General features: G+C 42.5%; 2 protein-coding genes across 3 annotated transcripts; both read right to left on the bottom strand.

The window, feature by feature from the left end:
* Nucleotides 1–15,378: 15,378 nt before the first annotated feature.
* Nucleotides 15,379–17,786, bottom strand: CUNH1orf52 (chromosome unknown C1orf52 homolog). The gene is made up of 3 exons (XM_042030301.1): nucleotides 17,477–17,786; nucleotides 17,179–17,386; nucleotides 15,379–15,979 (listed from the first exon to the last, which is right to left on the bottom strand). The coding sequence occupies exons 1-3, from the start codon at nucleotides 17,732–17,734 to the stop codon at nucleotides 15,891–15,893; spliced, it is 555 nt and encodes a 184-aa protein (XP_041886235.1). The 5' UTR covers nucleotides 17,735–17,786; the 3' UTR covers nucleotides 15,379–15,890.
* Nucleotides 17,787–19,020: 1,234 nt separating this feature from the next.
* On the bottom strand, nucleotides 19,021–24,924 carry BCL10 (BCL10 immune signaling adaptor). 2 transcript variants are annotated; one of them, XM_042030298.1, is made up of 3 exons: nucleotides 24,782–24,924; nucleotides 22,366–22,654; nucleotides 19,021–21,316 (listed from the first exon to the last, which is right to left on the bottom strand). In XM_042030298.1, exons 1-3 carry the CDS (start codon nucleotides 24,863–24,865, stop codon nucleotides 20,952–20,954), a joined length of 738 nt encoding a protein of 245 aa, XP_041886232.1. In that variant the 5' UTR covers nucleotides 24,866–24,924; the 3' UTR covers nucleotides 19,021–20,951. The 2 variants fall into 2 exon arrangements, with proteins under 2 accessions (XP_041886232.1, XP_041886234.1); XM_042030300.1 differs by lacking the exon at nucleotides 24,782–24,924 and adding an exon at nucleotides 22,988–24,635.
* Between the last annotated feature and the right edge of the window lie 215 nt (nucleotides 24,925–25,139).

Here is a 25,139-nt window from a genome sequence, read left to right as displayed (position 1 = left end):
CTTGAAGAGACTTCTTAGGAGACTGGCAGATATTTAGGACCAGTTAAACAGTGTAACTTTCAACAAAGAGAAAACAGTATTCTTCTGACGGTACAAAGAGAAAGGTTTTTAAAAGTTTTTTTCATTAACAGATTGAGATTTCATCAATTACTTAATTTTTGCTGAGTTGATAGTGTGAGAACTGTAAATAACTGAACAGGCAAGAAGTCCAACTTCAGTTGTAAAAAAAATGCATTGATCAGAAGGATATCCATGGTGAAGATGCTGATGCATAGGTAGCAATGTTTGGGCACTGATACAGATGAATAATGAAATTATGCAGCTACGTATTTCCTAATAAAAGACTGAAAAATAACCTTTCCAGCCTTGCTGACAGCAAGATAAGCGTCAGAGATAAGCTCTGCCTCAGCAGATAGGTTGAAGAAGTTGTGCTTTCCTAAGCACGCAGGCTTTCATTTCTGTACGTGCTTGGGGACTAGTTTTGAACTGCTCCAGTCTGACTTCAGAAAATTCCATCTCTCATAGCATACAAGATCTCCTCAAAGGTATCTGAAATAATAGTTTCTTATTAATTTAGTAAGTACCTGTGGAAAGATGTACTTTATTTTCCTTCAGTGGGATTCTTTTGTTTGAGTAAAACTAAAAGTGTCTGGAAACATGAATGAGTCTCCTTTTCATTAAAGCTTAACAAATCAGTATCTTTCTTCTCTCAAGACCTGTTGCAGACAGAGGGATAAAGTGACAACTATATGACTAAAGTGGAATTGATGACAGCTGGGAACTGGAAGCATTTGAATGCCCAATAAAATCTATGAGCACTCTTTTTATTGAAAGCGTCTGCCTTCCTGACATCAAAATGGACTGAAATAAGAGTCCCATGAAACTCTATCAGGCAGCTAATAGCTGTGTGTCTTATCTCCAGCCTGCCAAATGACTGATTTCTCTCAGATGCAGACACCACTACAGTCATCCATACCTTTGTTATCCCCCCACCCTATTTTGAACCAGCCAGCCAAGGCACCCCGGAGGCCCAGAATACAGCTGCTTTTCTTAGGAAGACAAACCAATGGGAGAATAAAACATTTGTATTCTAAACCTGAGGAGGCTGATAGACAACAGGCTGGACAAAGCTGAAGTGTTCATGACCAAAATGGGTCCACCATCTGCTCCCTGGTCACTGGAAATATTTGCAGTTGGAGTTGCCCTTTTTAAAAGCAGATTTTAGAGACTCCAAGAGCAGTGAAGTGTTTGGTTCAAACCACTGGCTCCTTCTAGAGAGCATCCTTGCCAGACACCTTCTTCAACCAAAACTGCTTTAAGAGGCACTGCTGTCGAGATCTTACACCTGGTGCAGTGCACTTGCATTGCTGTTGCTTGGCCATGTCCAAAAAACCATGGATGCCTTCTTACCAGGAGGCAACACACTTCTGAGAAGGCACTGCCACCATCAGTTCTTCTCTGACTCCAGTGGTGTGGGCCACCTGGATTCTGGCAATGTGACCTACAGCATCAGGATGGTTACCCTGCCTTTATGTGAAGTGCTGAGCCCACTGCTTCCAGGGGCATGGTATAACTGTCCTGTTAAATTGTAATTAAAATTAAACAGGAAAGGATTTTAAAAGCCGTATAAAGTAAACCTAGATTCAAATGAGCAATGTGATGGAAATTCTTCTGTTCATAGTTACCAGCTAACTTAAGCAGCAGGAATGTTCACAGCTCTGCCTTCTGTGCTTTGCTTAAGCAGAAATAAGACAGAAATTCATGCCCTTTTTAGCATCTTACAGATTTTTTTTTAAGTTAATAATTGACTTTTTAGAGAATGCAAGTTAACATCTCTATGAGTGTTTCAAAACATGTCATTGAACTTCAGGGCTGTCATTACCACCTCTGCCTGCAATCTTACAACATCCCAGTGCTATGGTAGGATGTCAGTCTCACTGAAGATATGCTAAAAATACCAAAGTATTTTGGATATAAAGAAGCCAAAGCATTACCCATACAGTAAAAATAGCTGGTATCATGACCATCACCACAATTACCTTCTCCTAACATGGAAACAAAACCACCAGATTGGTGGGACTCAACCTTGCTTGAAGTGAAAGTAAACACCAGCAAACAGTGTAATATATTTGGTCAAAAGAAAAACAGCTTCAAACTTTTGCTCAAAACATCAGGAGATTCTCTGTGAAGGAAATGAAATCACTAAATAAGCATTTCTCTGTCTATTTTGTCCCATGTCTTTAGGCCAGGACCATATTTGTGGTCCTGCCATTTCTGCTCCAGGAGGACAGAGAAGAAGCAGAGCTCTGACCCATGCCCACCAGTGGTCCATCTTTCTCCTTGGCCTTGTGCCTTCACAAAGTCTCCACCACCATTCAGGCTCTCACAGAATTTGGCTATTAATCCAAATTTAGATTAAATGTAAGGTTTGTGAATCTCATCCCCCACCTAGCTAGAGCTACAAGGTTCTTGAGCTGTGTCCTTTAGCAGCCCCTGTTAATATTGAACAGGAGCTTGTAATGCCTGCAGCCCCTTAGCACGGCTGGCTCTGCCAGGCCACCCAACACAGTCCAGGCCATGTTGCAAGGTACATCTATCATTAATCACATTATGCACAGGGCCTTAAAACCTGCTGCATATGCAAAGTTTATTTATTAAAAATCCTGCAAAACTTACAACACACTAAGATTATCTTGAATGATTTCCAATCACCTACTATCAGCCAACAAAAGGCCAGATTGGGGGAACACAGTTAATGAGCATCTTCTTAGGAACTTTGAGAAAGGGGATTCCCGTTTGTTCCACTTCTAGCATTAGAAATAGTGATTTTTCAAATCATCAACTTCCAAACTCTGCGTTTCACATGAGAGCAAAGTACAGAGGACTTCTAAATGTGGTATCAGGAAAAGCAATATATAGAAAGAAAAGTGGAAACATCCTTAAATTGAAAGACTGATCCTTTTTAAGAACTGTATATAGTGTGCTGTGCTCAAAGTACTTGACTTAAGATAATCATAAGGATGCCTTAAAGATGTGTTTTCATCATCTTAAATTTTAAGTTTCTGTAGGCAAAATCTGGCAACGACATTCACAAGCTGAAAAGACCTATTGTTCTCTTTTATGTAAGCGAAATAATTTTATTCCTCAAAAAACTTTACATGTGTGCATGTAAGATAATTTCATTATAGTTATCCTGTATATTACGAAGCCAAAATAAAAGGGAGAGGGGGGGCAGGGGGGAGCCAGAGAAACACAGCGTATCACCTCAGGCTGCTGGGAGATCTGTGGAGTTTCATATGCGAAATGTTCTCTTTTTTCTCGTCACTGTGTGTGCATCAAACAGAGCAATCAAAGAAGTTAACGGTAAGAAACATGGAGGGTTTTTTGCATGTCCTGGAGTGCACCTATCAAGTAAAACTGTGTTTCATCAGAGAAAAAGGTTTTCCTGCTTTGGACAGCCAGCATGGAATACATGTTTTGACCTGATGAGCTTTCTTAACTTGTAAAGAGCAGTGCAGCAAGGAGATTAATACTTGAGCCAGCTGACTGCAGCAGGGAAAGTCCCTTATTTGCAAACTTGCCAGAGTTGCTACCTACCATCTGCTGACAGCTTGCTCCCAGCACTCGCTCACTGCTGTGATAACAAGGAATGGCAAAAGCACAGCAGCTCATGGGAAGGTGCTACGGTCAAGCTCCTTTTAATTATTAATGTCCATCATAACATTCAGTCACTCCTGGGAGACAAAACAGAATCCAAGGAAATGGAGGTGAAAAATAGATTTTGAATCTCATTTGTGCTCCCTTAATCACACATGCCCTCCATTTGCTCATATTCAAATCCATCTGTGTTTAAATATCTCAAGTTATATGGTCCTGTTATTATTCCAACAACCTCACTGGTCATGTGGTTAGGAAGCATTTCCAAATACTTAACCCAAATATTAGTCAGCTGTTCTATCTCATCGTGTCTCATATGATGTATTGGTGTAATGTCCTGCTGGTCTTTTGTGGCTGCTCAGACCATGGCACATGGTTCTGGGTCACACCTTCCCCTGCCCAGCCTAGCAGACCACACCACTGGAGGCAGAGGTGACACCAGGCACTGGCACAGGGACCACCAGCCAGTCCTGCATGGGTTCCTCTGAGCTTCCAGGAATATTACCTGCACAATAAAATATATATTCAAATGCAATTTAGTCTTTCAAGTAACTGAAAATCGGTTTACTTTTCACTTTGAAATATTGTCTCCATGGGAGTGGAAAGTCAGTGTGTCTCAGCTGATTTCAAGTATTTGGGAAAGGCTACCAAAGGCTTCTGTGCTTTCTTGAGCGGGCACTCACAGTAAGGGCACTCTTCAGGTGAGATCTGTTAGAGGAGTGTGAGCTATTGAAAATATTCAAAATATTTACATTCTTTAGTGGATAGAAGCACTACTTTATCCTAATCTCATCTCTAATTACTTGAGTTTCCAGCTATGCCACAGCATAATCTGTGTAATGTTCACAACAAAGAGTCACAGCATTTTAATACAACAAATTTCACATGGATATCACAATACTGGGGATTTTGAAAGACTGTGTATATCTAATAGAATACATCCATTTTTTAATGTATATTTCTCCTTATTTAACCTCTCAACTTTCCTCTTAGTGCTAAAATTTGTTTCCTAAATGCCATATTCTTCTCCAGAATAACAAGACTCACTGGTATGTAAAAAATAATTATTTAAAGTTAAGCTTCTGGGTTTTTTACGTTGAGCTGTGAGATCTAAAATGACGAATTTAAAAATATATCTATTTTTTGATAGGTTTAACTTTGAATGTTTCCAAACACCAGTTTCTGCTCTGAAACATCGTGTCCAAGGTCATTTTCAGTGTTCTTCCACTTTTGTCTGGCAAATTCCCCTGTTGGCTATATATGAAAGAAACACATTTAAGCCGGATATACTGAGTGTAAAAACAGAATTTGCATGGGAGGGACAAGGGCAGAGGGAAGTCTGAAACTAAAATCACTCCAAGTAGCTTATTCAAACTGTGTTTCCAAGGTGACAAAAAACCCTTTATTGCAAGGTTGCTCATTTATGTTGTACAGTTGCCAGGATTTTGATCTAATTTTTAGTACTGAAGAACTAAAATTATCCCACTTCTTCTCAAAATAAAACCCAACCAAACAAAACAAAACAGATTTTAACTGTGTAGTGCCTTCTGTCTTCAAAACTGGCAACAAAAGAAAACCAGGTCAAATTGTAGAGCTGCCAATTTTAGCATCCCTTTGGAAGATGTTTTCCCAAATAGCACATTCTAATCAAGCATGCAGTTCATCAGGTGTCACAGGCTAAGTTATGCACTGAAACCCCATTGCCAGTTTGCAGCCTTTCTGAGCTGGCACCTTGCACACGCGTGTGACAGACAGGACCCCACCTGGGCAGCTATTGGTGGGGCAAAGCAGGCTGAGAAAGGAAAACCCGGGGGAAACATACCCTGAATGTGCTCCTTCAGATCTTCATACATGTATTTCAGGAAAAAAAAGATCCCTAAGCAAACACCAAAGACTGCATCCTGCACAGTTCTATGAACAATCCCAAAACTGACAGATCAGTTTGGCAACACTGCTGAGGCAGTAAAGTGGATGTTTTGTTAACTACAGTATCAAGTCTCAGAGCTTTAACACCTGAGTATCATCAACACCTCGTCCCAGGATTCAAGGCCCTCTTTTGCGCAGCACGTTGTCCTTATGGACAAAAACTGGGATGTTTCTTTTTCTTCCCCAGTCCTGCCCCTTCCTCTTATCAACATCCTGCTCTCACAGAGAACACTCCAAAATTTGACTTCAGAGTCATCTTCCCCCTCCACTTTGCCTGCTTCTGAAATACAAGAAATCAACTAATGCTCTAAGCTAGCATATTTTTCCTTTCTAAAGAACATATGGGCTCAATGAAGACCCTTAGGTATTTACCTGCTTTACCTGAAGAACCACAGAGAATGATGCCCCCCCCATAGTTTTACCTCCTGTCTTTCCCCTATCACTTCCTTCCCCTCTCTTACTCTGTCACAGCTGAGCTTACTGCAGGGGTTTGGGACACTGGGACAAGTGCCATGACACAGCTCCACTGAAGATTCATTTCCTGAAGCAGACCTTCACCATCTCTAGACCTCACATCCACTGCAACCCTCACACACCTCTTCCTTGGGCCTTGGGAGGGCTTTGCTCATAATGCTCCCAGGACACTGAGCTTTGCCACTCACAGGGGCAGAGCCCTGTCTAGATACGAAAATGGGTTTATCAGTCTTTTGTCCGTCAGTTACTTAAAACAGTCTTAGCAGTCAGCAACCTCTGAATGTACACAGGTTGATCACTCCAATGGAAACCTATTCCTCCAGGATTCAGTGTGCACAAGGAGGCAACATGCGGGGCTGGTTCTGCTGACTGCCCCCACCTCCTCTGCCCACCCAGTGACAACCAGCTTGTGACTCATAAAGGCATCCTGGTCTCCAGTGGTGTTTCTGGTTCCACACACCATTTGAGAAGGACAACAGTTGTTAAGGAGGACTGCTTCCCAAGCAGGCATTTCCTTTGCTGCTGACAGGCATGAGCTCCGTTACTTCCCATGCTCAGGCTGCTGTTGCCTTAGAGACCAGAACCAACTAAAGAAGAATCTGCTCTTCCCAGGCACCAGGGTTTCCTACAAAACTGATTGATGTTCATCTTTCACCACTAAGAAGTTCTCACCTTGTAGCCACTGGAGACTACTGCCAGGCAAGACAGCCAGTATCAGAGTGAGCATCCACTGCTTGTGCAGAAGCAGAGGGGCAGGAACTGCAGGTGTGATGCTGGAGTGCTGCTCATGCACTGTGGGAAGTGAGACGGACACACAGAGAGCAGGACACCAGTGCCTGCTTTGCTCCATCGGCCTGGCTGTCTTCCCAGGTAACAGGCAGGACACCAACTCCCCCGGCTTTGCTAATTTGGGGTACTTCCCAGAAACTCGAAGTCAAACTACTTGGCATTCACTGTGCCACGTCTTGCCAGAATTTAGTGTGGAATGTTTAGGAATCCCAGTATGAAATGTTCCCAAAACATCAAAGAAACAGTGAATTATCTATTTTAATACATCTGATTCAGCAAACACTGTGGAGCCAAGTGTCTACCTCAAAGCACACTGCACGTGGTGTGAAAATGTGTGCTTTTCACTGTCTGAAAAGCACATCCATCTCCCCTACCTGTCCATACGAGATTACAGGGAGGGAAGTTCCCAAGGCTTTTAGCCCAGTCAGCAGGGGCAACCCCTACCTTACTAAGGCAGCTATGACACTGCAAATCTGTCCATCTCAGCCCCTGCCACGCTGGCTTGTGCTCTCCCTGGCAGATTTGTACAGAAAATGTATATATTTAAAATACATTCACAAGTGTTAACCCGAAGCAGAATTTTTCTTGCTTGTCAGCAAAGAACATCTGGAAATGATCAATCTCTCTCTCTACCTTGCCCAAATGTCTTCAGGGAGAAATGAATCTTTTAAGACATCTATATTAAAATGAATAAATGCATTTGTGAGCTTGCAAAATGCAGTTAATTTTTCCTGAGAAGAAAGCATAGAAAGGTAAAGGAATCCATTCTTTCTAGGAGTAAAAAAGACATGTATCCCTTTCCTTACTCTGCTGCAAGATGCACAAAAAGGCTTCAGCCCCCATCAAGAAACAGAGGCTCAGTGCTATTGTCCCAGCACTGTAAATTCACATGTGCAATTAGCTCATAAACAGCAGACTTTCCACTGCCTGTGGTGGGATTCATACATAGCTGAATTTCATCCACACGTGCAGGTTCTTGCAGGAATGAATGCAGTGCCTATAAGGACAACTGTTGCCATTCTGGGAACCCACAAACAATGATCAGTGCTGCAATTTACTCTCCTCCACCACCCTTTGTAATGTAAGAGCCAATTATATTGACAAGAGTGAATCAATTACTATGAAAGACACAATCTAAGATGAGGAAAAAGCTGACTTTAGAAGGCGATACTGGCGTGCTACCAAGAGCATAAACATTGAAGAGAGCTGTGTTTTCCCCAGCAGAGTGTATTTTGGGGATGAAGACGTGTGTTGGAGGGGTTGGGGTGCAGAGCAAGCAGGGCCCTCACACGGGCAGGGTGTGCCTGCCCAAGTATTTTGGTTTGGAGCAGGAGGCAGCTTTTGAAGTGACTCTCCCTATCAGCCTGGCAGACTCCACTTTGGTTTCCAGAGTGCACCAGCTGGATTCCTTTCAGATGAAACTCAAATCAGAGGATGCACTCTAGGAGTGCATTGAATGCACTTGGCCTGCTGCTGGGCGTTGCTCCTGTGGGAGCAGAACTGAGCTAGCCCACAGCATGGACTAGTTCACATTACAGGCACTCTCCTACTGTGCCAGTGACTTACTAGTACAAATGTAACCAAAGATTAAAGAGCATCCTTTAGCATGATATCAGAAACAGAACTGGTCACATAGAGCTTCCCCAAAACCCTGTAGCACTAACCAGGAGAATCAGTAAACCTTATTCTTACAAAAACAGAAGAGCTACTAATTTAGCAAACAAAAGCCATATGCTATACAATTGAGAAAAACAAACAAATGTTCAATTGGAACCGATTCCCCGAAATTGATTATTTCCCAAGCACCAAGGAAGCAAATTTCCCAGCTGCGACTATTTCAGGTTCTTTATGCTCAAGTGTGTATGCACAATCTAGGATAAAAATACAGTTCTGACGGAGAATCAGGGAGAGTTTCATGGGAATTAGCGCTGTTATTAAATGTGATCATTTTTCAGGTGAAGGTCAGCAGAATGCTATTAAAATCTAAGGGATTTTTGCAGCATGAGAAGGAAAAGCAAAAATCAGGGTCTACAAAATATTCCCAATATAAACCAACTGATTATTTTAAGCCCCTTCATGTTATTTACTTAACTCTGAATTTCAGAGCAATCCATGAAGACAGCTGTGTCACCCCCAGCATTACTGTCCTGCTGCAGCCAAAGCAGGCATCAAGTGAAGTTTCCACCTACCATGGGGCATATCCAGCCCTGGAAACATCTGCACTATAAGCAAATCACATTAGGTATTTTCACAGTGAATAAGACCATTATCTTTCAGCTTCGTATGTTGCCAAAATCCTGTGAAAAATTAAATGAGGTCTTTTAATTAAAAGCCTAAACACATACAGTGGGTTGATTCCATCTCTAGGACCCCCAGTGCTTCCCTTGAGTATAATGGTAGTTTCTTTTCATTCCTTTTGAATAGCCTTGAGAAAAAAAAGTTGGTTTTAAGGACTAATTTAACTTCTGAGTGAACTGCAGGGCCTGACTGTTAAATGCTGTCCAGAGTTACCCCAGTACAGCAGCAGCACAATCCTCAGCATAAGTCTGTTGCAACGAAACTTGGATGCAGCGCACAGTAGCAGGTTCTGTGACCAGACAAACTGGCTTCAGAAATTATGTCTTTTCCTGTCATTTAGTCTAGAATTAGTTAATTTTTTAAAAATTACATTACATGGGGTTTTTTTTCTCCCTTGGCTATGCTACAACCAAAGAACCAAGGCAAATGCTAAGGTAAATCCCATTTTATAACCCTGAATATGTCATCCTGAGCCACATACACCTGTGCTTACACAGGAGTCCTTGCTCTGTGTGAACACAAAACTATGGACCATGGAGCTGCTAGAGAGGGTTATATGCTTCCCCAAAATGAAGAAAGTTAAACTCTCTTGTTTAACTGCATGCTTTTGCTGATTTCTACTGATTCACTAAAGCACCAAGCTGCCAGCACAGGCAGAAGGGCTGGTGGGGCTGGTTGCATCACTGCCTCCCCTTCCAGCACTGTTTTAAAGCCAAGAAGTCTGACAGGAATGGCGTGGGCCTGGCTGGCCTGGGGCAGCCAATGGGCTGGGTCACCTTGGGAAGGCACATTCCAGCCTTATTTTTGTAACCTTCTATGAAAGAAGGTTAGAAGTCCACGGTATAATAAGAAAAATGCAACTTTTCAAAGCCAATTCTTCCTCACTTTCTTATTTTACAGAAATAAGGAGTTTTTCTTCAGTATTCTTAAATTTAAACCAACTATACCTTTTTCAAGCACAAGATCACAAACCCCTTTTTGGGCTTTTCTAAGTTAGAAACTTGGAAACTCTGTAATTAGTTTGTCTGAAATAGGCGTTTAGCATGACATTTAACCATTCACTATTTTCATATTGATTTTCACTGCTTTGTTGAAGACAAACACATTTGACTAAAATTGGGTGCCAAATAATTTTTTCATCATGATCCATCAATGGATGAATTATTGTTTTAAAGAGAAACGATTACAGTAACTCTCCCCACATAGCATTCAAAAATCATGTGAAATTTACAGTGCAAAAGCTGTTTAAAATGCCTTTGTCTAGAACAAGATATCAAGAAAGTAAACAAAATAGATGTGTACTGTTTCAAGAGACACTTAAGCATTACAAAGAAAGCTAGAGGGGAATTGAGTTCTGTAGTTTAGAGCTGAGCTGCAGATGATTCAACAGGCTCTGTGCCAGCGGTAACAAAAGCGCTCTCTGCTGGAGCAGCACAGCTGGAAAACCTGCAAACAGGCTTTATATAGATACTTAAAAAAGAGTAAGTTTTCAAAGTGGAAGCAGTATTTCATTACTATTGTCAGATACAGCTTCCTTACAAGGATCCAAGAGCCATGCACAAAGGTTCCTGTGAGAACAAGTCACTAATGGTAAGCAAACCTTAGATCTTGTACAAACCCCAGAATTCTTAACTATTAAACCAGTAAGTTTTAAACTAGTCCTTGCCATTGCCAACCTTGTAACTACGTTAAACAATACAACTCACTGAAACATTTCAGACAATGTATAAGATCTTAGTCTCACAAAATACAACTTTATCAGTCCTAAGGAAGGGATTACAATGGAAAGCGACACATTTCTCAGCCAGACACCTAATAGAGAAACTTTTTCTTTTTTAAAAAAAAACAACCCAGCTCCTCCTTTAGGTCTTCATTAAGTAATAGTGATCCTTTCTGCAAGGGAAGTGAAATTAGTCTCTCGCATTCCCTGGCCTGGTTCCTCAAAACATCCCTTACCAGCCTGTGTCAGAGAGGTTCGTTTTTTAACAAAACTGGACTGTGTTCTGCTTCCAACAGAAAGGCTCCCCAATGACTTTTGCTGTGAGCCTGCTGCTGGCAAGGTTGGTTGGTTGTTTGGTGGGTTGGTTTGAGGAGAGCGTGTTAATCCTCCCCTGAGAAGTTCTGTGGTTTAGGTTTAACTCCTCGTTACACTTTCCTGGGGTTACCCTGTATTAATGCTGTATTTGTTTCCGTATCAGTCCATCCACAGCAAGAAACATATGGTGGGAGAAGTTATGGGAAGGGATGGGAAATCAGGGTTTGCTCCAAAGAACAAGTTTACTTTGTTAGAAGACAAGCAAATACAGAGTTCTTGTGTTGCTGCTCACAGTTACAGCAAAGCAAATACATCTTTGTCTTCTGAAGCTACCAAGACTAAAGCATTCTAAAGATGAAGACCACTTCGTCTTCTAAATGAAGGACCCAGATAAAATTATTTGATAAGGCCTAAAAACGCTTATCTCCATTCATTGAATTCATTGCATTCTTCCATCAATCCAGCTCCACAAGCACTGGCTTCCCTGAAAATTCCTGCTTTTGTCAGAAGTGCCCTGAAGAAAACAGTTCAAAGGAACCAGCAGCACAAACCCATTCCAGTCTCTGGTGTGACTCTGCCTTCCAGCCCCAACCAATCTTTGCATATTTCTGACAGTGACACAAATTCTGTGGACTCCTCTGAAGATGATATTGTTCCTTTTGGTCTGTGATACTCTCAGCATAAAGAACTAGCTCACTGCAATCTCTACCACTCCATTATTCCTGCTATTTCTTGGTTCCTAATTATATGACTTTCAGACTGTTACAAAGCACTCCACTGCTACCAACATGTTTGTCTCACAACAGAACTATTCCCTGAGATTCCCATGTCTCACAGGAAGCCTCCTGTGCAATAAAACCACAGTATTTCTTTTCAGCAGTTTTCTATATTCTGCCAACATTTTGTTGCACAGAAATGCTGCTTTTGCTACAGTCTTGACATTCCGAGACAGGCACAGCCTGCCCAGCTAACCACTGCCTCTTGCTGCATTATTTATTAAGCTTCACCTCAGTCAATGCAGCCAGAAAATGCCTTTGGCAGTAATGGAATCAGATTTCTTAGCAAGGTGCCTCCATTTGCTCAAGGGTTTTCTACACATCTTATGCTAGTATTTCTGAGAATTCTTTTCCTCTGTAACATTTTCCCTCCTGTGAATTACAGAGGAGTGCATCCCCTCCCGAGCATGCCTGGACAGCCATTCCCACTCAGCTGCTGCAAGAGCAATTGGCCCATCAGCAAGGTCACCTCTGCAGGGCACTGATACCACCATGCTTGTGCCCATGACTGAGGGTCCTGGGATTTGTCCAGCTATTGGGAAAACAACCTTACTGACTTTTCCAGTCTAACAAAGCATTGTGGGTATCCTTAAACAACATTTCTCAAAACGGAAATGCTGCACAGCTGTAGCCATTGCCAGGGTTCCCTTTCAACTGGTACAACCATTTATCCTACAAGAACACACAGTTCAGCTGTAATTATCTTCCATGTTTTTAAAACAGTCCTGCACCGTTCTCACATCCAATCAACACCCAAAGCAGAAGTACAAACCTCTGTGACCAATGGCCAAAGGGGCCTGGATAAAATCAGCAAGCTAACACATAAACAGGAACAAGAACCTTTCAAGCCTGCAAAGAAAATCCAAATTGTATTATGCTGGTGACTGAAAGCATTGCATCTTTTTGTCCTGATTCTGCCATGATTCTCTAAGATTAGCAAGCGGGCAAAGGAGCTTCCTGTCACTGGAGTGGCCAGCACTGCACAGCTTCTCTTTTCTCCAGTGACAAAAATGCCTCTTCCTGTGCTGATTCCAGGTTCACAGTAAATTACTCTTTATGGAACACACCACATTTCTCTGGATTCACTTTCATATTGGCAGCACTAAGCTTATCACAAACTATTTGTAAATGAATCAGTGTTTCAAGAGCAGTAGTCTGCATCAAGAAGAGGAACAGCAAAGTAACAGAGGGATGCCTTCCCACAACCTCCCTGTCAGCACTTCTGGGAAGAAGTGCTGCCTGCCATTATCCTCAACAGCTGTACTTCTATACTGATGTGAATTCTTCTTTTCCAGATCATCCTGCCTTTCTCGGTAAGCCAAGTACTGCAGCTGCTCTTGTGCCAGCATTGGAAGCAACACAATGTGTTCATTGCAAATTAATTGCCTTCCAGACACTGTTTTTCTGATTTTGACAAATTTTTAAGAGGATTTCCTCAAATCAAACCTGTATGCATTTTTTACTACTTTTTTTCCCGTTATACATAATGACTGTAATCGGATTTGATTCATCATAAAAACAGTAGAATGATGAGTTAATAGAGGACTAATTTTCAAAGGCAATCTTCCCCATTTGTCAGCAGGGGTGTATGTTCACTGTCACAGTCTTCTTTTGAAAGACAATCCAGGATAAACTGTTCTATAGTCAGAGATTTCTTGAACATCTGAGCTATCAGTTTAAGTTTAGTTGGTGTTCACTCTATGTTCCACAGATCCTGATGCATAGACAAATTTTCATTATTAGCTGTCCAAACCTGAAGAAAACCTCTTAAGTCTGTTTCTTGAAGTCTTTTGAGTTGCTTCAGAAGCTGCAGCACTGTACCACTTCTCTCATCATCTTTTCCTGAAGAGGATGGACTAAAGCATCTTTACCAAAAAACTTCCAGCTACAGAACCAGCTTCCTCAGATAACTCAGCTTCACACAGGCTCTCACAGACTTGTTTCAGATGCCTTACTTCAGAAAAAGACAAAGAGTTGTTTATACCATTTCTCCTGAACAGGGAAGCTGCTTATAATGAAGATTCCCTCAACCTGCTAACAATACAATTAATTGTTCTTCTCCCAGGCTAGACATGCTGGTTTTTTCCTTGGAAATTGAGTATCAGATAGTGTTAACTTCAAGACAACTGGATACTACATATATCATATGGTCTGAAAACAAAAGAAGCAACTGGCACGGTAACTTCCTGAACTGCCCTGTAGAACAGCAGAGCAAAAAATACACAGACAAAAGCCTCCTTGGTCACAGCAGTCATGGGAATGCATCCGAATTCCAGAGCTGGTGACATTAACCTTCAGCTGTAACATTCTTCAAGGAGCACTTCACTAGCAAACAGAACTACTATAAGAATCAAAAATGCAGATGGAGTATTTTGAGAAACCCTACAGAGAGCTGCCACTCCATAAGCTTTGCCATGACAGTGTCCCTCATCCTAGACCTTGCTAGGACACTGTCTGGTACCTGCGTTTGTGCTAGGAAAGGTGGGCACAGGGAACCCTCAGCTGTGTCAAGTACCATTTTTTGAACTGTTTCCAGACTAACGGCATGGAATGGGTAGAATATATCACAGATTTGGCCCCACAGCCTGTGAAACTGGCAAGGAGCAGCTGCAGAGTCTGCAGGTAGACAAGGATCTAGAGAAAGCATTATCACACTGCCAAGGCTAGAACTGCACAACTTATTAATAACCTCATATATTCACTAAAAATTAGTACACTTTTCTATATATGAAGGTTAAAAAAAACCCTCTTAAAATCACTTAAAAAATATTAACATCATATTAGCACATATGCATACAGAATCTGTTCTGCCAAAGTAAAGCTAGTCCAAGACAGAAGGAAAATAGAAAACACCAATTTTTACATTAAAATTTAAGTACATAAACTTCTATTAGTAAGCCCTAATATCACTGCAGACTTTCTAAGGCACAGAATCTTTATCTGAAAATATACAGCAACCCTTTCTCCAATCCAGTACCAGCTGGTACCTTGCCACATACAAAAAAAACCTATTCAGCAGCATACCACAAATGCAGCATATACTGACTAGCACTTCGAGAAGATTACCAACTGTTTGTACTGAAATAAATACAATTTGGCAGCAGAGACTATCACAGCTTTGTCATAATTTTTGCCCACATAAATATCTTGATTCTATTTTCTGTTTCGAGAATACATTACATGCTTCAATTCTCACTCCATCAGTTAGTCCCGTGTTTCACTGATGAAAATCCCATAACATCAAAATAATCATAAAATATTAAACTCCATTTTTAGATCCTTTTTTTTTCAGTTTGTAGTTGTGTATTTATTTAAACAAAAAAGCCCTGAGAAATCTGTTAAGCCACAGATCAGTGAATGGCATATAATACAGAATTCATTGCTCCTATTCACCAAGCATGCAATGTAATATTTATACCCAGATGTTTTCAAATGTAGTTTTATTCCAGTGACTATTTGCAGTCTATACATACATTTAAAAACAACGTTATGTGAACATATCACAGACCAGTACCTAAAAAATCTTTAGTATATACTCCTTTATAAAAGGTTTTGACACAATGGAAAAGTCAGTCCAGAAAAACTCATGTTACCAGGCTTCTTGATAAACAAAATACTGTGAAGCCCTGTAACCTGCATGAGCACAAGTATCCATGGCAATGGATCTCTCTTCTAAATCCTTGTTTTAAATAAACAGGTTTAAATTTTGTTCAGTAAACAAGTTCTACCACAACACTGTCCATTTAATTTTGTGCTTTCCAAAAGGCAAGCATACAACAGAAATAAAATTCCCTACCCAATACGAGAGAGAAATGCAGTAAACACGTATCTGTTTCCCATTCCAGCAGAGGAATCCAAGTTCCTTGAAATTCTCGTTATGTTTTGTGTGTTGCAGTATCCCCACTGTAACAATGTTTAAATCCAAAACACCTTGCTTATACCTTCTTCTTCTTCTTCTTTGCCTGCTCTCCAGACTCTACTTTACGTTTCTTAGCAGAAGCTGGTTCATCATCTTTTTCACCATCTTTAAATAAAAGAGAGAGTTAATCAAAGTCAGCAAAGACAGTTTTTTTTGCCTTAAACACCATCCTGTCTCAGAACAATTGACTTAACCACATCTGAGATGCCTGAAAAAAAGACACTGTAGTATTAACTGACAACATCTTCATTTTTGGAATGCAGACAATATGTGGACAAAACAGGAATGGTTACTTCTTATTACTACCACAAACCACTGCAGATAACTAAGAAGAGGCTTTATGCTACTGTACAGTACCTGTTCTAAAAAAATATATTATTTGATTAGCTAATAGAAAAAGCTAGAAAATTACATTTTTGAAGCAGGAAACAATGTCAAGGTCAATCAACTTTTTATCTTCCTACTTCAGATGAAGGCTGACTAAGAGAAATGCATGGACAGGGAAACATATAGAACACATGGAGCAAGACAAAAATTGCTACTGGGAAAGAATACGCAGAACCAAAAAAGGCACAAGACAACAAAAAAATCCTTTCTTTGCAAAAGGTTTGTAGACGATTTTACTGGTTAACAAAACCATTATTGGGTGTTCTGAAAGCCCAGAATTTCTTCTTCTGGTTTTGTTCTCTTGACTGTTGCTGGCTATTCTCTTTCTCCAGCAATTAAAAAAAAAAAAAAAAATTCTCCTACCCGTCAAATATTTCTTTACTTCCTAAATTACCATTACAGCTTGTACCATCATTTAAAGTGAAGAGGACAGTAAATATTTTCTTCAGTAATCTGTCCCACGGACATCCTATTTAATTCCTCTCTTGGGCCCCAAGTTTTGCAAACGTTATAAAAATAATCTGACCTACATCTGCAACTAAGGTCAACACAGCACCTGAAGCTCATGCTACCTTCTGTTTTAGCAGCACCATGACTGAACCTGTTGGTTTCACAGAACTACGGTGCTACAGACTCTAATCCTTCCCTACAAATGGCAGTGGGGCAGAGGAGCAGAGAGACTGCTCGAGGGTCTGTGTTGGTTCCAGGAAAGCCAAAACACCGGCACTACAGTCCACCCATCCCTGCAGCCAAACCGCTCTGCCCTTGGGCAGCAGTGGATGCAGGAGAAGCCTGCAGAGCTTCCTCGGAGCCCAGGGAGAGCTCCGGCCACAGAGAACTCAGGGGACCCGCCCAGCTCGGCTCTGGAAGCACACACAGCCTGAGCAAAGCGCAGCCGCCTCACGCCAGGGCCTCACCCGACTCCAGGGGCTCCTGCTCCTCGTCCGGCAGGAACTTGGCTTTGCCGGCCTGGCGGGGCGCGTCGTCGCCATTGTCCTCGTAGATGTTGGACCACTTTATGGCCATGTCGAGGGCAGGGGCCACCGCCGGCGGCTTCTCGGGCGGGCTGTAGGTCTCCGGCGGGGGCACGGCGTTGCTCCTCCACACCTTGAACTCCCTGGGGGGCTGCAGGAGAGAGCAGAGCACCCGTCACACCGGGCCGGGGGGCCCGGGGCGGCCCCAGCGCCGCCTCGGTTCACCCCGCGCCCCACGCACCTCCTCGGGCGCCCGCAGGACGCGGCTCTCCCAGTCGATCTCCTTGTTGAGAGGGTTGTAGAGGAAGGCGGGCGGCTGCGACACCCGACGGAAGAGCTCGTCGGGCGGCGGCAGCCGCGGCCGCCCCGGGCTGCCTCCCGAGGCCGCGCCAGCCGCCGCCGGGCGCTCGTCGGGCTGGGGCTCCTCGGGCTCCGAGTCGGAGCTGGAGCTGCCGTAGGCCGCGAAATAGCCCAGCGGGTCCTCCCCCTCCGCCGCCATGGCGGGGCAGCGCCTAGCACCGCCCGCGGAAACCGCGCCCGCGCCGAGGGTTCCGGCCCGCCGCCCCCCGGGCGAGCCCGCGGCTGCTGCCGGGGCAGGCAGGGCTCACGGCGTAGCCGGGCTGCTTGCCTTCGAGTGACCAGACACCGAAAATCAGACACGAAACCGAGCCAACCTTCATTTCTCCCTTTTCACAGCTGCAGGCTTAAGTGGAGGTTTTCCTTAATGTCTGATCACCGGCTAACCTAGGGCAGGCACAGCGCTGACCATCACCTATCCAAAACAGATTTTTCAAGTTTGTTGGAAAAAGTTTGTACTAGACCTTCCTTGTGACTGACTCATACATACATTACTGCATCGGCTAAACTACTGGTGCTGTTCAAAGGGGATGAAGCTGAGTCGGGAGGTTTAGGCCGCACATCAGGAGAAGCTGCTTCACCCAGAGGGTGGCTGGGCCCTGGAACAGCTCCCCAGGGCAGTGAGCACAGTCTGACAGGTTCAAGAAGTGTTTTGACAAATGCTCTCAGGCACATGGTGTGACTCTTGGGGTGTCCTGTGCAGGGCTGGGAATTGGACTCAAGGGTCTTCATGGGTCCTTTCCAACTCAGCATATTCTATGATTCTATGTTCAGATTACTTATACTACCAGAAGCAGGATAAGGTCTGAGGAAGGGGTTTTGGTTATAATACGTTCAGTTCCTTCACTGTAAAGATACTAAACCATATCCAGCTGATCTCTCATAATCTATACCACGATCATTATTTTGAAATAAGCCCTATACACAAAGTACAATGAAAGCAACCACTGAAGTGAGACACCACACTCCCTGCAGCATTTGCAAATCCTTTTTTGAGTCATGCTTCTCAACACTCAAAGTTTTTGTTTCTCCCCTGCTATCAATAAAAATAAAAATCTTAATTTAAGAATGAAGTCAAGATATGCGTGGCTGGAAGCAACTCTTCTCACATCCGTAGGAAGTCGAACTAGTCATTTGAAAAAAAAAAGCAAGAATCAGGTTGTAGTCACGAACTGCAGAAACTACTTAAGCAGCAGAGCTCTTGCTTTCACATGCATGTTTTCTTTACAGACTGCTCTTGAGTGTAGTCCTACGGGCACAGGCGTTTCACATTCAGTCTTTCCACCAAAGACAAACCTCTCTAAAAAGACAAGGAGAGCAAAAGCCTCCCGCACACACAAAACCAAAACCACACATCAAGTTAACGGCATGAGCTGCTCTTGCAACCTGTACATCTTAAAAATGAGAGAGGCAGACAGGAAAACAGGCAATTATACAAAAGAATTTATTCCAAAAGTTGTGCTAAAAAATATGTTTTAAAAATGCACATTATAAACATTTGGTAATACATTCATTCAAGGTCTTAGGTTCATAGGCTCTGCTGGGAGCGGTCCCTGCAGGATGGGGAGCAGCAAGGCAGCCTCCACCCTGAGCTGATGCATCTTCTCTGTCAAGGCCAACCCTGCTCACTCTCTTCTCTTTACAAGAACCCAGGAAGGGACTCAAGCCTAAGCACAGCTCTTTAAGTGGCTACAGAGGGCATTTAGATAAATCACTTTTTAGATGTCCCGAGTATGTGCAACTACAATTCAAGTTAATGGAAGAGAGGGAGTTCATCCTATGCTTAATTTCATGTTATAGAGCAAAGTTTTACTTGCATATTTAGGCACTTAATTTCTACAGTGCCATCTAATCCAAGCAGTTTCACTGAAAAGCATTTTCACCATCTGGAGAGTCTATGATTGTAGATGTAGACAAGAAAAACAAGGATTTTTATAAACACATCCTTCTCGCATGTAAGATGTTCATATACTCAGGATGGAGTGTAGTTGAACATTGCATTTTATTTTAATCTATTTCCAAAGCCAGAATAATAATGAAAAACAATTTATAGAGACTATACTGAGGTCCTGCAGATGGCCTGTCTCCACAAAAGGAGAACAGTTTAGTAATTACCTGGGTGTGAATTGGAACGACATTACATGGCTATACACAGTATGAGAGCCAAAATAATTTAGGGCTTTAAATACAAACCTTTCAAATACACCGAAAACATCCTATCACTTTAAAGTGTAGTACTGCAGAACACAACTGTACACGTGTCCAAGAAAGAGTCCACCAGGTCATTTTGAAAGGATTATAGGCACCTGCACAAAAGGTAGGCTACAACTCGAGTATGAGAGGAATACAGTATGTTACATGGTGTCAAGAAATGAGAACCTTCCCATGTTGAAACAGTTTAAAATGCATTTGACTCTGAAAAATTTGAAATGTAAACCTGTCTGTCTGCTTTGAAGAGGAGGTATCTGAAGTGCCACATTTCCAAGAGTCCTTCAGGTAAAGATACTTTCTTGTCACACAACTTCTCCTCCACTTCCCTAGTGGGACAAAACATACAAGCTTTGTTCCTTAATAACATCCTACAATAATGTTTTCTTACAGCCCTCATGATGCTGTTAGAGCAGTTTACATTCCTTTTCCAGTACTAATGGTAATCTATATTTAAAGTGCATCTCAAATCAGGAATCTTTAACTAATATATAAGAATAATATGCCAAGACCTGCAGAAGTATATTTGCAATACTGATCTCTTTTGATTTACCAGCAGGACAAAGTTCCCACAAGGAAGAGACTCCTTGCAAACAAGCATGGATTTGGCCAGATTTGTGAGGTTTTTTTGCAAATGGAGCAGCACACACATACATGGAGAGCACAGTTTATCCTAGTGAGAAACATTTAACTTGGTAAATGAGTTTAAGCTTTTTGGTAAGTAAGCTTAAGCTTTTAGTTCATGTTTTTTTTCCATACTCAATATTTTTCCTAACCATCTTTCCCAGTTCACCCATCACAGAAACATTAAGAAAAGCTCATTTGTTTGTTTCTGTAGAAAGAAAAACCCATTTGTTCTATAATTCCAGCTAAAGTATCTGCAACTAAATGTGAAACCTTATACACACTGGTTTAAAAAAACAAACATTTGCTGGTATAACACCACAATATTTTGAAAAAAGCTCCTTAAAGAACAAAACAAACAAACAAAGTCAGGCAGCTCCAGCATCACACAATTACAAAATTAAAACAGAAATTGCATAGATTATTTCCTCCAATTTTTCTAACAGCTTGAAAACATTTTTTAGCCTTTATGAGACATCACACTAAGTTTCAGTACCATTCATATAAACAGACAAAAGTCACTATGTTCACTGTGGTTGAACAGAACGTGATCTTAAAGGCAAAAAGCAATTGTCACTTGAACTGGTACATGGCTCTTGCTGGTCTTGGAGCTCTGGGGGCAGTGGGGGTGCACCAGGGTCTCCAGGCCCTGGGAGGGTGGCTGACAAAACACTGCTCTGTGAATTTCCCATCTCTGCAATTGGTAAATTCATTGAATGAAGAGAGACAGCAGACACAAATGCAGCAGTGCTATAATCTTCTTCTGGGTGATGTATCTGGGAAGATTCTTTGTCTTTTGTTTTATCCAAAAAATTTGATTCATCAGAAAATGATCTAGAGAGATTATTTGTTCCTCCACACAGTGAGGTCATACAGGTGCTGCAGCTTAGACCTAAGATGAAAAAACAGATACTGGATTTAATTACAGTATGGGAACGTCTTAAAACTGTGCTCTGATTTAGTATCAGTAAGACTGTCAAAGATCAATTGTCCATATTTTTAACAGACTAACTCTTCATCTCACCTGTAACATCCAGTATTCCTGACAAATTAAAGAGCAAACATGCAGGTTATTTAGTTTGATGGGAACAGTTTCTCTGTACTCACTATCAGATAGTACTTGACAAAGATGCACCCTAACTTAAGGTTCATTTTAGAAAGTCACTTTAGCTCTTCGGCCCAACTTTTTTTAGACTTGTCTCACTGTGTTCTTCAAACTTTTAAGAGCTTCACCTGATGGTTCTGCTCCAAAGTGGACAGCATTTGAAGGCTATTCTACCTGAAGCCAGAGAAAACTTCAGGCCCTCCATCTCTAGGGTTAAAACATATTTCTTCCTTCTTTATTTGCCTTTTGATGGGTGTGGAAGGGGAAGTAATGCTTTTGGTGTAGAAAGCCTATACTTTTTTTCCTCTGCCATAAAATATGAGTACACATAGTCACTTCAAGCTTTGGGTGTCAACAAAACCTCTAAACCTGTATGAAACAACACACACATGTATTTATAGTGCCTGATTTTAAGCTGTGGCATTGAAGGCATACAGGGGAGCTCTCCTCAAGTTGCATTTGATAGCATATCTTCTGCTGAGGCACAAAGTCTAACAAAACCAGAGCATCCTGCCACTGCAGCAAATAGCTTCAAGAGAAATGCAAGATGGAAGATAACCACCCATTTTTGAAAAGCAAAACTGAAAGGTGAAGACAGATTTATCCATCACAACAACACAATAGGGTTTTTTTTGCAGTTTGTTATTTATGATGGATATGTTCAGATAATAAAAAGGTATAGCCAGGATACACGCACTAGGATTTTAAACCTAAACTGGTGATATTTCCAAACATGTTGTTCCAAATACCAGAGAAAGACTTTAGTTTTGGACTTAATTTTGCAGACCCTCAAAATAAAACCTATGTCTTACACAACATTATTAAAAATTTGTTACCTTTAAGAGCTTCAAGCTTTTCATTTTTGACTTTCAACACTACATCAGTTATCTTTTGCAACAGGAAGTTTTGTGTTCTTTCTCGTCTGATAGATTCAATCAAAGTATCTAGTCCCTTTGGGTTTTCTGCTAAGTAGTCCAATAACTTCCCAGTTTTTTTCCTACTGGAAGATCGAGCAGAAATTTCTTCTGTGTCCTCCCTAGTGAGTATTTTCTTTGAACGTAGGTAATCAAAGTGTCTCTCGGCTATGATTTTATCACACAGGTAAGGACGCATCCTTTCTAAAGCCTGAAAAACAAAATGAACTAGTATTAGCCAACATTTCAAATTATTTAGAAGTCTGAGTTGGAACCTATATGATTTGATACGGGTTAGCAAAAGAATTTTTAAGGCTGCCACTGTGTTACTTAGTTGAGATTTTTCTCAGTGTAAGAAATATTTTTTTAAAAACTGATACCTAATTATCTGTTTCATTAGCTCTTTGACTGAACTCAGGAATTCCAAGGCTTGTTAAGAAATAAGGTGACTACTTATAGAAAATGTGATTACATAAAGTCTGAGGTTAGCACATTTCAAAACCGTCAAGTAAAAATGAAATGATACCAAACAGCACCTACTCACTTTGTCTACAGACACACTCATTTTCACTGATCATCTGATTGCCACATTTCCACATTGTTTGTATCCTTGAGGCACAACTCCAAAATACTGCAGTTATTGATGCTTTCTGTACATTGAGCAAAAGCAGTCTCAGAGCAAAAGCATGAATATACTCAGAGTTCAAAAGGTTTGCAAATAAACACCACTACTGACAAGTTCAACAGATTACTGACATCCAAAATACATGCACTTTCATCCATAAATATACATACTCTCAACAACATTAGTGGCTGCTTTTTGTCTTCTGCAACCCTACTTCTGTTATATGAATGATTTTGTATGGCTCACCTCCTCCTTCTCAGCTCTCAGCTGCAAGACTCCTCCTCAAGACAAGCTTACCCAGACCAAGATGTCCTTGCCAGTTTTAGCTTCCTGAGGTGAGCTGTCCCCTAACACACACAGTGCTTCTGCTAACACAGCACCCTGGCTTGCAGAGATCCCATCAAAGTTACCTGAACAGCTCTGAGAGAGCCAATTGAATTTACACTGAACCAGCACATTGGATTGTGAAGCCACAACACTTAAAATCTGAGTGCAGAATCTCTGAAGTCAGATTAATTGGACTGCATTTTGATGATAAAATGAATGTTATCTGTTTCTACCTAAAGTTTCCATCGTGTCCTCCAAGTACTATGGGAGAACGTCTAAGATTAAGGGCTGAAGTGACAATCATGCACTTCTGTGAGATGCAGCTGTGGGTTCAGTCACTAAGCCAGACTAACATACTTATCATGTTTTATATATATATATATATATCTATATCTATATCTATATCTATATATATATAGTCTGACTCAAGTAGTTTTTATCCTTTTGTGGTGAAACTACCCAAAGCCAGCTATTGCAGTATTACCCAGTGGTTCCATGGAAGTGAGTACTAACTTGAAAAACATGTCTCGTAGAGCTATGACAAAGCATTTAAAGAAAATCACTTATGCATAAAGCTAGAAAGAAACAAAAACCAAACTCCAAGGAGTCTTTACTGTACTTTAAAGGAACATAAATAAACCCCAACGAGTCAAACATAGGACACTGTAAATTACAAACAGAACCATGGACAGGCAATAAATAAATGATAAACTGTGATTTTACTTTTTTTTAAATTAAGCAATCACTTGTTGAGGTTGGTTAGCACATTGCTTGCTTCCCAGTCTCACAATGAGATAAATTAATCCAGAATGAATCAGGATGAAGTCTTGCCTCAGGTTCCAGACATCAGTGAATAAGTATGGAGGAAAAACCAGGAAAATACAGAACAATAAGCCTCAATTAAAAATATCTAAGCATACTTAATGAAGACATCCACGCTAAGGAAGAATTTTACTGGCACCAGGAGCAGCACATGCATTTTCAGCCAAGCTTTGGGTACCATTTTACTCATCCTGCCTGCTGCCTCCTGCGCCTCTCCGCGGCGCCGAGACACCGGGAGAGCCGAACCCTCGCAGCTCTGCCCCTGAAGCACAGGCCCGCACAGGGGCGGGCGGCTGACCGCACCGCAAAGCACGGCCGGGATCAGCGTCTGCGAGGCACGATCAGCCTCACACCGGGGGACCCCGGAGGGCACAGCCGTGCCCGAAATTCCCCGCCGCGTTCCCGGACGCGCCGCCGAGCCGCTCCCGTCCCTCCTGCCGCCCCCGCGCCGCGTCCCCCCGCCCGCTCCCGCACCGCTTCCGCTCCCCCGCCCGCGCACGGGCCCCACTCGCCGCTCCGCGCCCGGCCCAGGCACTCGAGCCCTCGGCCCCGCCCTCCACTTACATCCTTCTTCACCTCCGCCATCTCGTCCTCCGTCAGCGGCCGCCCCGCGACCCCCGAACTGGACCACGACCCCGGGCCCTCCATGGCGGAAACCTCGGCGGCGCCGCTGGGGAAACCCGCACGGGCGGCGCTTCCGGCCGGGCTCCGCCCCCGCCCGCCTCCGCCAATGGGCGCTCAGGGCCGGCGCCCCGCCCCGCCCCCAGCTGGGACAAGGCGCGGCCCCGCCCCAGCTCGGCCCCGCCCCAGCTCGGCCCCGCCCCGCCCCGTCCCGCCAATGGGCGCTCAGGGTGTGCGCTACGCTCCGCCCCTCTCCGCCTCCGCCAATGGGCGCTCGGGGTGTGCGCTACGCTCCGCCCCT

The sequence above is a fragment of the Corvus kubaryi genome, unplaced genomic scaffold, assembly GCF_017639235.1.
Source record: "Corvus kubaryi isolate FWS band 111438036 unplaced genomic scaffold, C.kubaryi_AGA036_p1.0 37334, whole genome shotgun sequence".
Taxonomy (NCBI): Eukaryota; Metazoa; Chordata; class Aves; order Passeriformes; family Corvidae; genus Corvus; species Corvus kubaryi.
The sequence above is the reverse complement of the archived record's forward strand: the minus strand, read 5'-3'. Positions and strand labels throughout refer to the sequence as shown.